This window comes from Salvelinus alpinus, chromosome 24 (assembly GCF_045679555.1).
Source record: "Salvelinus alpinus chromosome 24, SLU_Salpinus.1, whole genome shotgun sequence".
In the NCBI taxonomy this organism is placed as follows: domain Eukaryota; kingdom Metazoa; phylum Chordata; class Actinopteri; order Salmoniformes; family Salmonidae; genus Salvelinus; species Salvelinus alpinus.
In genome coordinates this window covers 29678405-29693929 of record NC_092109.1, presented here as the reverse complement: position 1 = coordinate 29693929, position 15525 = coordinate 29678405, and the positions used below count along the sequence as shown (strand labels likewise).

The window sequence follows — 15525 nt, the reverse complement described above, 5'->3', positions numbered from 1 at the left end:
GGGGGGGGGGGGCACTGTAACCAGGGAGAAATCCTGTCCTGTCCTCTCCTGTAGTCACAGAGGGCAGAGAATGCCCCCCCCCCCCCCCAATGCCCCCCCCCCCCCCCCCCCACCCCCCCCCCACACCTTCCCCATGGTGGTAGGGCCTTAACTCTGACCATGCCACAGCTCAGTCAGACCACAGGGGAGTCGATGGGAAGAGGTTCTGGACAGGAGCAGTGCATGGCCATGGTGTGTCTCTCTCCTCTCCTGGCTGTTACCTGATTTTTCTCTCTGGGCGGTTGCTCTGCGGCTCTGCTCTGAAATATTCATCAGCAGTCTCTCCTGATCGAAGTTCAGTCTTTTCTCCTGGGATCTGTCTCTGGCCAGGACGACATGGAGGAGTTAGTCTAGTGCACCCCTCCCCACCCCACACCAACTCCCCACACCAACACCCAACACCCCACCCAACACCCCACCCCACACCAACACCCCTCCCCACACCAACACCCCTCCCCACACCAACACCCCTCCCCACACCAACACCCACACCCCACCCAACACCCCACACCAACACCCACACCCCACCCAACACCCCACCCCACACCAACACCCCTGCCAACACCAACACCCACACCCCTCCCCACACCAACACCCCTGCCAACACCCTTCCCCACACCAACACCCCTCCCCAGACCCACACCCATCTCCATGTATTAAACAGCAGGAGTTGATGTCTAGATTTCAAATCCCTCTAGACGCTATGAAAGTCCTGCCTACTGCCTAGATCATGTCTGATGCGGTTTTTGAATGGGATTCAAGAGTATATCATCAAATTCATGAAAATGCAGTCATTGAATACATATTTAAGCAATAAGGCCCGAGGGGGTGTGGTATATGGCTAATACCACGGCTAAGGGCTGTCTAGGCAGAGTTCCTCTGTCCAGTGTCTGTGTTCTTTTGCCCATCTTAATGTTTTCTTTTTATTGGCCAGTCTGAGATATGGCTTTTTCTTTGCAACTCTGCCTAGAAGGCCAGCATCCCGGAGTCGCCTCTTCACTGTTGACGTTGAGACTGGTGTTTGCGGGTACTATTTAATGAAGCTGCCAGTTGAGGACTTGTGAGGCATCTGTTTCTCAAACTAGACACTCTAATGTACTTGTCCTCTTGCTCAGTTGTGCACCGGGTCCTCCCACTCCTCTTTCTATTCTGGTTAGAGCCAGTTTGCACTGTTCTGTGAAGGGAGTAGTACACAGCGTTGTATGAGATCTTCAGTTTCTTGGCAATTTCTCGCATTGAATAGCCTTCATTTCTCAAATCAAGAATAGACTGACGAGTTTCAGAAGAAAGTTCATTGTTTCTGGCTAGTTTGAGCCTGTTATCGAACCGACAAATGCTGATGCTCCAGATACTCAACGTGTCTAAAGAAGGCCAGTTTAATTGCTTCTTTAATCAGAACAACAGTTTTCAGCTGTGCTAACATAATTGCAAAATATTTTTTAAATGATTAATTAGCCTTTTAAAATGATAAACTTGGATTAGCTAACACAACGTGCCATTGGAACACAGGAATGATGGTTGCTGATAATGGGCCTCTGTACGCCTATGTAGATATTCCATAAAAAATCTGCCGTTTCCAGCTACAATAGTCATTTACAACATTAACAATGTCTACACTGTATTTCTGATCAATTTGATGTTATTTTAATGGACAAAAAGTGTGCTTTTCTTTCAAAAACAAGGACATTTCTAAGTGACCCCAAACGTTTTGAATGGTAGTGTATCTTAACTGACCACGTTTTCATGAATTTGATGATATACTCTTGAATCCCATTCAAAAACAGCACGGGACATTGGATGGTTTCCCCCCACCATGGTCACCATGATTACCATCTCTCTCTGTTCCCCTGCAGGTTGGATGGTTTTCCCCCCACCATGGTCACCATGATTACCATCTCTCTCTGTTCCCCTGCAGGTTGGATGGTTTTCCCCCAGCCCCGGTCACCATGATAACCATCTCTCTCTGTTCCCCTGCAGGTTGGATGGTTTTCCCCCAGCCCCGGTCACCATGATAACCATCTCTCTCTGTTCCCCTGCAGGTTGGATGGTTTTCCCCCAGCCCCGGTCACCATGATAACCATCTCTCTCTGTTCCCCTGCAGGTTGGATGGTTTTCCCCCAGCCCCGGTCACCATGATAACCATCTCTCTCTGTTCCCCTGCAGGTTGGATGGTTTTCCCCCAGCCCCGGTCACCATGATAACCATCTCTCTCTGTTCCTCTGCAGGTTGGATGGTTTCCCCCCAGCCCCGGTCACCATGATAACCATCTCTCTCTGTTCCCCTGCAGGTTGGATGGTTTTCTCCAGCCCCGGTCACCATGATAACCATCTCTCTCTGTTCCCCTGCAGGTTGGATGGTTTTCCCCCAGCCCCGGTCACCATGATAACCATCTCTCTCTGTTCCCCTGCAGGTTGGATGGTTTTCTCCAGCCCCGGTCACCATGATAACCATCTCTCTCTGTTCCCCTGCAGGTTGGATGGTTTTCCCCAGCCCCGGTCACCATGATAACCATCTCTCTCTGTTCCCCTGCAGGTTGGATGGTTTTCTCCAGCCCCGGTCACCATGATAACCATCTCTCTCTGTTCCCCTGCAGGTTGGATGGTTTTCTCCAGCCTCGGTCACCATGATAACCATCTCTCTCTGTTCCCCTGCAGGTTGGATGGTTTCCCCCCAGCCCCGGTCACCATGAGCACCATCTCTCCCACCGATTTCGACAGCCTGGAGATCCAGCAGCAGTACAATGACATCAACAACCGCTGGGACCTGGCCGCAGAGACCAACTGGGACAATGAGAACAGCTCGGCACGCCTCTTTGAGCGCTCACGCATCAAAGCTCTGGCAGGTGGGACAACCCAATGTGTTAGCGCATGTGTATTGTGCATACATGTGATGTGTGTCAGGGTATAGGACCAGATGTGTGTTCCTAGTACACCCTCCTGTGCTGGAACATCCAGCCATGCAGGTTGCAGTAGTGTGGAGAGCCCAGCAGAGGGAGCAACAGGCAACCAGAGGCAGCAGCATCAGGCACCTCTGTTTTGCAAAATACTGATCTCTCTGTGGTAGTCACAGTCTCAAACACACCCCACCCTTCACAGACACACCACACTGGAGGAAAAACAACTGACACCACAACTCCAGACTGTGAGTACATGATAGTACACTGATACTAGTATACTGTTAAAAGGTTAGCCTCACCATCACACATTGAAAAGCAACCACTCTCTCTGTGGTAACAGACCCGTTCAGACCCTGTCACCATCATAATGTCATGTGTATGTTAATGTATGTAGATGTTTAACCACTAACCAAATGCCTTATGGATCAGTTATGGAAAGGAGAACAGAGCTGTAATAGTGTGTTGGTTGTTTGTCATCTTCTCCGACATGACTTCACACACCTCTGCAATAGATCACACTGAACTGACTAACAAACTAGTATGACCCGAGTAGTGGAGGTGTGTGGGTGTGTGGTTAGAGGAGCTGTGTGTGTTTGTGTATTCATACAGTATTTTCCATAAGACTCCATAAGTGTGTGTGTGTGTGTGTGTGCTCTTTACTCCCTGGGAATGCTGCTGACACGTCTCCTTTTTACAAGTAGGGGCTTGATGTGCACATTCTTTGACACTTTGCAACAGCTACAGTAGCTCCCCCTCCCCCACAGCACCCTGCATTTCTTCTACACTTTTTCAGTGTTTCCCCTAGGATTTTTTTGGGCAGCGGTGCAAAGTTGGCAGGGTGGGGAGGGTGTGGCCAATGGTGCGGTTGCAAGGTTAGCTTGGGTGGGTGTGGAAAATGGCGCGGTTTTAGAGGCCTCTTGCTGTTTTAAAGCAATTTTCATGCAATTTTACACATTTTGCCATGGGGTGGAGAAAATGTTGTAGTTTTAAAACTAGTTCCCTGCAATTCTACACATTTTGTCATGGGTCTGAGAGAAAAATTGCAGTTTCAAAGCTAATTTGGTGGATTTTAATTTTACATTCCCCCTGGCTGTCTAGTTTGTATTTTGGTGCTTGTTACATCTCCAAGATGATCTTATTTAAAAAATATATAGCTCCATTATCTTTTTTACATACGTACTTTATATCTGGTTTTAGTTGTTTAAGTTTACACTAAAACCGTTTTACCACCCCCCCCCCCCCCAAAAAAAAATCCCCTATATATGTATATATATATACATATATAGGGGATGGTGGTAAAACGGTTTTAGTGTATATATATATATATTTAGCAGCCGCCACTAAATCCATATAGTGGAAACTAGGGCTGGCCCCATTTAGTCGACTGGTCGATAGGTTGTTGGTTGACCAAGATTTTTTTAGTCAAGCAGTGGCAAATAGATTATTATTTTTCGTGGCACACAAGACACCTGCCTGATTTGCACCTGTCTCAGTGGACTAATCCATTGAGGAGGCCGCGGGGGTGCCACGGTCCAAGAAAAAGTGGAGTGTGGCTAAGCTGCATAAGGCACGTCGCTCTTCAGAATGCACTCTCTCCTGCTATTTCGTGCATATTCATTGTTTCATAAGTTCATTATGTGCATTGTTTGCTGTCTATCAATTCGCTTTTACATATATCACCAGTAGTAGCCTACATTTACCATTAGTTCTCATAATTTCTAATCAACAATGTTTGTTTGGTTACGATAATTTCTGTTAATGCATTCAATATATTATTACAGTTGTTTACCGTTCTCATTGTCGGAGTGGACACGTTGTTTGCAGAACTCACAACCTATGCTACACTTGTGAGAAACAAGCTTTTAAAAATGTAATTCCATTTGAGTTTTGTCAATTTATTCATCGTCTTGTTTGAAATGCTCCTGTCAATGTTGAGTAAGGACGCGCACCTGATTACTCATATAGAAGTAGGACTAGCCTGAATGCAAATGTAGGCCTATAAATGTGCCTATTTGAGGATGTCTGATTAGTATTTCTGATTGTCTTAACTCACCACCACTAATTAGCTGTGGAGCATATCAAAGTAATTTTTTCTTCACCACAAACAGCAAGTAAACAAAGTCTGTTTTTAGAATCAATTGAGAATAACAATAGTTCCTCAAAGTATTAGAAAAATATTTCCAACTCTCTCCCTTTCTATAACCACTCGGCATGAAAGGGAAAAATGTAATGCTCTGATCCAGTGGAGACTTCATAAAATACCTGATTACTTCTTATCCCTTGCACAAATAGCCTACAGCTGTGTCTGTCCTGAGCTCACTGGCACAGATATTTTATGCAATGTTGCAAGTTAGCTAGTGTGCGTTTCAGGCCGACCCAGTTGATAGTTGATACAATGTTTCAATTTCGTTGTAGACTGGCCATGCATAGCCAATGTGATTTATAGGATATTTATTTTTATCAGGATATTTTCTACCTGCAGGCTGCAATGTTTTTATTTTTTGGCTACTGTAGGCTATTTTTACATAATTGTCAATGGCAATAAAAGTTACTTTTAGATTTGTATAATTTAAATTTAAATAGAATGATAAGCACAGACAATGATTTTGAGGTAAAGATTATTATAAATGAAACTGTTCCACGAAAATAGACTTATTTAATCAAACGGCGTGCTTAAAGCATCAGACAATTTCAGTACATATAGTTGATTTTATTAAAACACATAGGGTGTGCCTAATATATGAAAAATACATTGAGATGAATCGATTGAATGTTGTTGTTGGGGACAGTCCTAGGAGAAACAGCCTTAGCCCACAAGATCTGTGATCAGTCCATCGGTCACAGGATCTGTGATCAGTCCATCGGTCACAGGATCAATGATCAGTCCATCGGTCACAGGATCTGTGATCAGTCCATCGGTCACAGGATCTGTGATCAGTCCATCGGTCACAGGATCTGTGATCAGTCCATCGGTCACAGGATCTATGATCAGTCCATCGGTCACAGGATCTGTGATCAGTCCATCGGTCACATGATCTATGATCAGTCAATCGGTCACAGGATCTGTGATCAGTCCATCGGTCACAGGATCTATGATCAGTCCATCGGTCACAGGATCTGTGATCAGTCCATCGGTCACAGGATCTGTGATCAGTCCATCGGTCACAGGATCTATGATCAGTCCATCGGTCACAGGATCTGTGATCAGTCCATCGGTCACAGGATCTATGATCAGTCAATCGGTCACAGGATCTGTGATCAGTCCATCGGTCACAGGATCTGTGATCAGTCCATCGGTCACAGGATCTGTGATCAGTCCATCGGTCACAGGATCTATGATCAGTCCATCGCTCACAGGATCTGTGATCAGTCCATCGGTCACAGGATCTATGATCAGTCCATCGGTCACAGGATCTATGATCAGTCCATCGGTCACAGGATCTGTGATCAGTCCATCGGTCACAGGATCTATGATCAGTCCATCTGTCTCATCTCTCTTTTCATCCTCTGCTCCCCCTACACAGTGAAGGAGCTGATATCATCTCCTGGGCCCAGGCTCATTTGCATGGATTTGGCTCTCAATTTGTGGACTCCTCTATGCACAGCTAGCTCTAAATGTCCTATCTAGACTTCTGTAGTCTGAGGACAGAGCCCTATATATTATGTGTAGCCTCTAAGGTTCATTACTCTACGAGCTATTAGAACTGTGACATGGTCAGCAGCTCCCTGGTTACCTGCCTTTTTTGCTGTCATGACCTAGTAGTGCCTCCTTCCCTCAGGTGTTCATTTAAATGCTTCCGGCTTCTGTTTGTGTGTGTTGGTGTGATTCATCCAACTGTGTTCGTGGCCTAATAATATCTGACGTCCCGGGATGTCTTCACATACCTGACTGGTGTATCTTGACCATGGGGAAGATGTGGAGTGTGAAATGCCTGGAAGTAACATGGCAGGTAAGAGCCAAGGTAAAACATGACAGACTGAGAGACTCGGGCAGAGAGAGCCATCGGAGGGACGAGGAGAGGAAAACGTGGAGGGTATGAAAGTGCAGGTAATGGCCCTCAGTGTGGAGACTGAACACTGACAGCCTCAACTCGACCATGATGCCTCTTATTGACCTGCAGAGTCTGGTTGTTTCGCTCCTGTGGTGGCTGTAACAGACATCTTTATCTCTCTCTTTCTCTCCACATCTCCTCACTGACTGGAATCCCTAAGTGTTCAGTCTGTTCTGTGTTCTTGGGCTGAGAGGAATGTGCAGAAGACTAACCGAGTCGAGCCCCTAACAGCATCACAGTGTACAGTAGAGGCCTATGTGAGAGACACTATGTAGATCCTCCTCCAATATCTTCGCGCCTGGGGGTGGATCCCTCCTCTCCTCTGTTCCCCTGTCAGATGGGTCACTTCTCTCCCTTCCTGTTCTCTGCTCCACTGTCTCACTCATATCCGTAGGCCAGATCATTATCTGTAATTGCAGTGTGCTTCATACAGGAGCTCCTGCCAAATGGTTGCTTGAATACTTTTTTCCCCCTTTGTTTTCAAAAGTTGCAGAAATTTTTTGTTTCTCTGGTTGTTTATCCAGCCATCTTCACAGCAAGCAGACAAGCTGTTTATAGAGGGAGGAAGCCTCTTCATCTCAAGGCATGAGCACGCACACACACACACACACACACACACACACACACACACACACACACACACACACACACACACACACACACACACACACACACACACACACACACACACACACACACACACACACACAGAGAGACCTGCCCTCCTCATTACAGGCCTGCATGTTAACAGGGATGTTTGATATATGGTCTGGGCTGCGATGCGTCCGTCACTGAGCTCTGTGCTCTTCTCATACCCCTGGCGACTGTGACAGAACCCCTCACCCCCCAGTGAGAGCCCTGCGTCTTGTCTCTGGGACTCATTAGGCCACTTCCTTCTATAAAGTCCTGGTCACTCTGAAGCCCCTGGCCCCTAGATCTTCTGCAGTCCACATGTCCCCTGTACTCTACCGTCTTAACAGACTTAACACAAAGCAGGCCAAACACAGCCTATAAAACAACGGCTCTGAAGACCAGTGCCCCCTGGATAGGGCAGGGCAGGCTGTAGCCTATACCCTAGGGGCTCCTGTATGATTAGCACAGACACTGGGTCTGACCTCTGCGAAACAGGTTTACACAAACCTTTGCTGTAAGAAAGCTAATTTAATTTTGTCCTGTTTGTTTCTACTGAACAACACGGCTCTGGTGTGCCATATCCAGATCACTAGAGGACATTCTGCTGCTGCAGCAAAATGAGAGCAATGCACACACCTGTTATCTAGACTATTATTTCTGAGGAATGTGTTGACATTTTTATTTTAGTAGCATTAAATCATTGTTTGTGTAAAAAGACATGTTGGAAATCAATGCTGAGAGGTTTTGATTAGGTGGGTCTCAGTGGACTGTGATTACTCAGAGAAACCACACACATACGTATACAAACGCATACATTCTCTCTCTCTCCCCTGCTCGGGCAGGAAAGAGATTGTTGCTGCTGCTGACAGTTTCTCAACTACTTCCTTCCTGTCTTAACACCTTATTTTAGTCCTATGCAGTAGAGCAGAAAGAGGACTAGAGAGATCAGATGTAAAACAGAGAGAATGAGAGAACAACACAAGTATGGCTACTGTGATTCACCTCACTGGCTGACCACACCTCCTACACTACCTACTTGGCATTTAAAAGGATTGGAATGATATACCTTCTGCCTCACCCTATTGTACGTTGCAGAATGGTTTAATCCACCTCTCCACTCCTCCTGTCACCCCTCCTCCACTGATCCAGCCCTCTGCCTGCTCTTCCCTCAGGCTCCTCCCTAAAACACACCTTATGCTAATGCCCCAGCTTTCAGAGAGCAGCAGGCTCTGTTTACACAGCCTTCCGACAGCAGCCGGTTCTCCTGCTGTGCTGAAAACAAGGTGTGTGTGAGGCTGAATGCGCGCTCAAAGTTAGGAGGAACCCAAAGTTAGGAGGAACCGCAGAGCCAGTGTGTGTTAGTGTGAATGTGAAGAGAACCTGTGCTGCCCTAAAGGTTTCTACTTTGCTGAGAGGAGTGTGGCAAAGACTTCAGAACAAGAGGTGAAGAGAAGAGAACATTTTGTTCTTAGTAAATACAACTTTTCCACCCTTGCACATGTTACTGCTTTTTCAGTGAAGAAGTGAGAGGGGGAAGAAAACAAAGGAGGAATCATTTTTTGAAAGTGGAAGATAGGATGGCGTGCTCTGCCTTTACACTCTGGTAGAGAAGAAGGACTGGGATTTTAGGAGGAAAAACTGTCCATAAAAAGCTGGTTTGGGATTTTACAGAATTTTTTTCAACTGAAACCTATAGATTATTGAGTGGAATCTACGAGTAGATAGCTAGCTCCTTTCCTGGGGACAGCCCTGCTGGCCTTGTGCTATGCTGGAGAGCCTACTGGTGCAGGCACGCTGCAGAGCTCCATACCCGAGGAGGTGATTTAGGCTGAGAAAGGGAGAGCTCCAACATGGAGCTGGACCACCAGAGAGCAAAGGAGCCCTGTCTCTCCCCGGCAGCGTTTGTTAACCAGGTGCAGTACTCCAACATCCTGGAGGGGAGGTTTAAACAGCTGCAAGGTAAGAGCCAACTGCTATACCAGGCTGGATTAACACCTATTCTGGAATCTCCTAAACCTGCTTGAATAAGAAATGAAAGAAAGATGTTAAGAGCTTTTTGGCTCCTGATGTATTATATATTATATTGGGCTAGAGTGCAGAAAGTCCATCCAATATTCACCAGTTCAGAGAGATGGAGAGTGAAGAAATGTGTCCCCAATGTGTCTCCTTTATTCCTGGTGTGCGTGGTAACCACTGGCCCGCTCACGGAGAGTGTCCCTGTTTTTGTGGGCTGTGTTTCAGAGGGTAGTTCCAGGTTCCTGTCCCAGGTCTAGCGTCTTCAGGTCAGTTAGAGACACTGACTTGCTGGCGACAGATCAGCTCCACCTGATCACCAGGCCACCTGGCATTCCATATCCAATTACAGCCCTGGCCTATGTCTGTGGCCTACGCCATCACCGTGACTATAGTAACGCAGGCACACCGTCAGACGAATACAAGTCAATAGCTGACTAACATCTAGCCTTGGAGGCTAAGGTTTTGCCATATTTTGTGGCAAAGGGGTAGATTTACCCATGCACTTGGTGATTCATTTAGGGCTTATCCCCTTATGCAAATATGGTAATCCCCTTTTTCAAGATGGCCATAATAGGTTTGAGGTGCTATAGCAGACTAGCAGTAAGGAACAGTGTAGTGTAGGTGTGTGTTGTGTGTGCCTGGTGTGTGTGCCTGGTTGCTATGAGCTGCACTACTCCCTAGTCATGGGCCATTAGGCAGGTTTAGAGTGTTATGCAGTCAATCAATGAAGCAATCACTAATGATCACAACATTGTGCCAGTTTTCTCTGCCTCCTCGTTGTCGTAAAGATTTAAGAAATGTCGTCTGGAATGGAGCGTGTTCAAAGAGTTGACTTGTGGGGCAAGTCAACACACACCCTATGTTTGACATTCTTTGTGTGCTCTAATGATATTTCACCTCCTGGATTGGGCAATCAGTCCAGTGTCACTAAAGGCTCAAACACATGGCACCGAATGTGGACCTAGCGTTCTTCTGCCGATCGCTCAGCGCACTGTGTTTTAGGGACCACCCGATTTAGTCGTTATTGTTATTCATTATTTATTCCTCGTCACTATTTTGTATTTTTATTTTATATTTATCTTTAACTCTACGTTGTTGGAAAAGCACCCGTAAATCACTGTTAGTCTACACCTGTTGTTTACCAAGCATGTGACAAATAACATTTGATTGGATTTAGACGTCTGACATTTTTCACACGATTCTACATGGAAAATCTGTTCGCAAATTACGTTCAAGGTGCTAAGTACTCTCGGCCAGCAAACTCTATTGGTGTTTCTGAGCCCTAAAATAGAGTTTGGGATTGATTTACTCCTTTAAATTCCCAAAGTTGTATAACCTCCTTGACTCCCCCTCCTCTCACCACAGTTCAGTCCTGTGTGTGTGTCTGTGTGAGATCCCCCTCCTCACCACAGTTCAGTCCTGTGTGTCTGTCTGTGTGAGATCCCCCTCCTCACCACAGTTCAGTCCTGTGTGTCTGTCTGTGTGAGATCCCCCTCCCCTTTACCAGTCAGCATGAAACCCCTCACTTGAGATCCAATCTGTCACTTCCCATGTATTCAAAAGAAAGTCAACATTTGTGTGTGTGTGTGTGTGTGTGTGTGTGTGTGTGTGTGTGTGTGTGTGTGTGTGTGTGTGTGTGTGTGTGTGTGTGTGTGTGTGTGTGTGTGTGTGTGTGTGTGTGTGTGTGACACACCCATTCCATCTCCTGATAGGAGCTGATGTACCCAAGCGTAGCTGTAGTTACAGACAGGGGCTACACGATGGCTTAGGTGGAGTTAAAATGGCTATGTAATGCATGGTAAGCAAAGCAGAACGATGACCGTTTCCAAATCCTCTGTGGGACCAACAAGTATTTTAATCCCAAAGTTGTCTGTCTGACCACCCGCTCGCTCCCGCAGCATGACAAATGCAGACCACGCTGCAATAATCTCTGTTGTGACCCGCTGGTCCCTCGGGCACCCCGCGGGAATGCAGCCCTCTACCCCCAATGACTTTCTTGAGATCAATGACATGTCAATGAATGTGAAATACATTGTTCCCATTGGCAAAACATACTCAGCATGGTAAAGAATTAACCACCAACACTGGGTGAATGTGTAACGGTTGAAAGTACTGTTGATGAGTGTTTGTTGTTTCTTGGGAGAATGCTGCCCCCAGCACCACAGTACAGATCATATCAGCTGTGTGTTCATCATAATAAGATGAGCTAGGAGCCCTGGTTGTTTTACATGGGAAACACTTCTTGTTTAATATGGTAAACAAAACCATCTGATACCAGTCTGGTGACCTAGTGCCTCAACACAGACAACACACCTGCTACAGTAAGTGATACAATCATCACTTTAACCGACCCAATGTTGGTTTAATAAAGCGTTAAAGATATTGAGTGCCAAGGTGATAGGCATGGTGAATTTGGTTAGGTAGTGTGTCATGATTTAAAGGGTCACTATCCCTGGTGCCAGTCACCTCTGCATCCACCGCTGTCTGAGTAAACACTGACGTGGGCTTCAGGAGGGACAGCTCAGTAGCCGTTAGTAGTGTGGCTCTATTCAAACAGAAGGAAAGGACAGGAATAGATACACTCATTTTTAGAGAGCAAGACACAGCTGTTGTGTTCGGGAGCTTGTCAAAAGATATATTATGGCCAATTTGGTACCAACGTTTTCAGGAATGTTTTAGTCCAGGGAACAATGTTTTAGTCCAATGTCACTAAAGGCTCGCACACATCACACCAAATGTGGATCTTGCGTTCGTCTGCCGATCGTACCTTCAACACGTACAACTATAGGGTGGAGCTGGTCTACCTGATTGAAACACACATAGGACCATAAAACCATTGACTAAATCCTGCTGTTGACCAGATGAGGTCAGAGAATGTCAGTTTCTTCGACTGGGGTTAAGGGTCATTCCAAAAGTCATTACGCACCTTTTGGAATTGATTTGAAAAGAATGATCTTGCTCTGTCACATCTTACATAAGGGTGAGGTTGGAGTGTGATCTCTGTGATAACAGTAGAATGCTAGTTCCTGTAGGGTAGAATGTAATGGTTAAGATATTAGAGATATTTGACTAAGTGAAAAGAGCTGTCAAACCAAGGGTTACAGCACAGGGGCTTTTTGAATCCTCTTCAGACCAGATTGGCTGTGTTAGCGTAATTGGAGTTGTTCGAGCAGAGAGAGGCCATCATTGTGGCTAACTTTGGTCTCAGGCAACCTGATGCACTGTAGTAGTGTAGGCTACTTATGTAGATACAGATTAAGTTCTTGTCACCTAATCGCGATTGTGCCCATTTGGAGCATTTAAGCCCTGTGGAGTCTACGTAAATGTTAAGAGATTATGAGACTTGGTCCGGTCTTCCTTCCTCAGGCCATTGGCACGCTTAGGCTCCATTTTCTCAGCATTTTGTTCCTTTACTTTATTTAAGAAGTGAATAGGCACTTAAGGAGATCCATGTCCCATACTAGGGTCACATTACAGATGTAGTAGCAGGCTATCCATAGACTCTATAGTAACTCTAGATGACTAAACCTCCTAGTGAAGGCAGCTCCAGCTAGAGGCCTCCAGCTCAGAGTCACATTTCCAAGGTTAGGATATACTCTACACACACACGATACCTTATCGACAAGAACACTTTTGTTGACACAGTTGTATTTTTATTTATTGTTTCCTACTTGAGAAAGTAGAAGAATAATGACATTTTGGGGGGCTTGAGTGCATTTAGCTGCTCCCTGCCTGTTGGTTGATGCCCATTTTGTGTCCAGATGTTATTATGACTGAGGGATGCCTCTGCTCTGCCTTCATCCTACGGGACTGGCCTTGGCCGCCCTCTGCCCCTTCTCTCCCCATTTGCAGCCCCTTCTCTCTCCACTAGCAGCTCCTTCTCTCCCCACTAGCAGCCACTTCTCTCCCCACTAGCAGCCCCTTCTCTCCCCACTAGCAGCCACTTCTCTACCCACTAGCAGCCACTTCTCTCCCCACTAGCAGCCCCTTCTCTCCCCACTAGCAGCCACTTCTCTACCCACTTGCAGCCCCTTCTCTCTCCACTAGCAGCCCCTTCTCTCCCCACTAGCAGCCCCTTCTCTCCCCACTTGCAGCCCCTTCTCTCTCCACTAGCAGCTCCTTCTCTCCCCACTAGCAGCCACTTCTCTCCCCACTAGCAGCCCCTTCTCTCCCCACTAGCAGCCACTTCTCTACCCACTAGCAGCCACTTCTCTCCCCACTAGCAGCCCCTTCTCTCCCCACTAGCAGCCCCTTCTCTCCCCACTAGCAGCCCCTTCTCTCCCCACTAGCAGCCCTTCTCTCCCCACTAGCAGCCACTTCTCTCCCCACTAGCAGCCACTTATCTCCCCACTAGCAGCCCCTTCTCTCCCCACTAGCAGCCCCTTCTCTCCCCACTAGCAGCCACTTCTCTCCCCACTAGCAGCCCCTTCTCTCCCCACTAGCAGCCCCTTCTCTCCCCACTAGCAGCCCCTTCTCTCCCCACTAGCAGCCACTTCTCTCCCCACTAGCAGCCACTTCTCTCCCCACTAGCAGCCCCTTCTCTCCCCACTAGCAGCCCCTTCTCTCCCCACTAGCAGCCCCTTCTCTCCCCACTAGCAGCCCCTTCTCTCCCCACTAGCAGCCACTTCTCTTCCCACTAGCAGCCACTTCTCTCCCCACTAGCAGCCACTTCTCTCCCCACTAGCAGCCACTTCTCTCCCCACTAGCAGCCACTTCTCTCCCCACTAGCAGCCCCTTCTCTCCCCACTAGCAGCCCTTCTCTCCCCACTAGCAGCCACTTCTCTCCCCACTAGCAGCCACTTCTCTCCCCACTAGCAGCCACTTCTCTCCCCACTAGCAGCCACTTCTCTCCCCACTAGCAGCCCCTTCTCTCCCCACTAGCAGCCCCTTCTCTCCCCACTAGCAGCCCCTTCTCTCCCCACTAGCAGCCCCTTCTCTCCCCACTAGCAGCCCCTTCTCTCCCCACTAGCAGCCACTTCTCTCCCCACTAGCAGCCACTTCTCTTCCCACTAGCAGCCACTTCTCTTCCCACTAGCAGCCACTTCTCTCCCCACTAGCAGCCACTTCTCTCCCCACTAGCAGCCCCTTCTCTCCCCACTAGCAGCCCCTTCTCTCCCCACTAGCAGCCACTTCTCTCCCCACTAGCAGCCCCTTCTCTCCCCACTAGCAGCCCCTTCTCTCCCCACTAGCAGCCACTTCTCTCCCCACTAGCAGCCCCTTCTCTCCCCACTAGCAGCCCCTTCTCTCCCCACTAGCAGCCACTTCTCTCCCCACTAGCAGCCACTTCTCTCCCCACTAGCAGCCACTTCTCTCCCCACTAGCAGCCACTTCTCTCCCCACTAGCAGCCACTTCTCTCCCCACTAGCAGCCACTTCTCTCCCCACTAGCAGCCACTTCTCTCCCCACTAGCAGCCCCTTCTCTCCCCACTAGCAGCCCCTTCTCTCCCCACTAGCAGCCCCTTCTCTCCCCACTAGCAGCCCCTTCTCTCCCCACTAGCAGCCCCTTCTCTCCCCACTAGCAGCCCCTTCTCTCCCCACTAGCAGCCCCTTCTCTCCCCACTAGCAGCCCCTTCTCTCCCCACTAGCAGCCCCTTCTCTCCCCACTAGCAGCCCCTTCTCTCCCCACTAGCAGCCCCTTCTCTCCCCACTAGCAGCCCCTTCTCTCCCCACTAGCAGCCCCTTCTCTCCCCACTAGCAGCCCCTTCTCTCCCCACTAGCAGCCTCTTCTCTCCCCACTAGCAGCCCCTTCTCTCCCCACTAGCAGCCCCTTCTCTCCCCACTAGCAGCCCCTTCTCTCCCCACTAGCAGCCCCTTCTCTCCCCACTAGCAGCCCCTTCTCTCCCCACTAGCTGCCCCTTCTCTCCCCACTAGCTGCCCCTTCTCTCCCCA

At 48.0% G+C, this 15525-nt stretch overlaps 1 protein-coding gene and 1 long non-coding RNA gene across 6 annotated transcripts in view; one reads left to right on the top strand and one right to left on the bottom strand.

The window, feature by feature from the left end:
* LOC139552562 (spectrin beta chain, non-erythrocytic 1-like) overlaps nucleotides 1-15525 on the top strand; it is a 110926-nt gene that overhangs the window by 36197 nt on the left and 59204 nt on the right. For 3 of the 5 annotated variants that reach the window (XM_071364398.1, XM_071364397.1, XM_071364400.1), the window contains exon 2: nucleotides 2694-2881. In XM_071364398.1, coding sequence (XP_071220499.1) covers nucleotides 2725-2881 — 157 coding nt within the window. In that variant the 5' untranslated portion in view covers nucleotides 2694-2724. Of the gene's footprint in view, nucleotides 1-2693; nucleotides 2882-8777; nucleotides 9580-15525 lie in introns of those variants that run through there. The other 2 variants (XM_071364399.1, XM_071364401.1) reach the window with 2 other exon arrangements.
* LOC139552564 (uncharacterized) lies at nucleotides 8845-10076 on the bottom strand. The gene is made up of 2 exons (XR_011670448.1): nucleotides 9740-10076; nucleotides 8845-9639 (listed from the first exon to the last, which is right to left on the bottom strand). It is a non-coding gene; the product is annotated as an uncharacterized lncRNA (long non-coding RNA).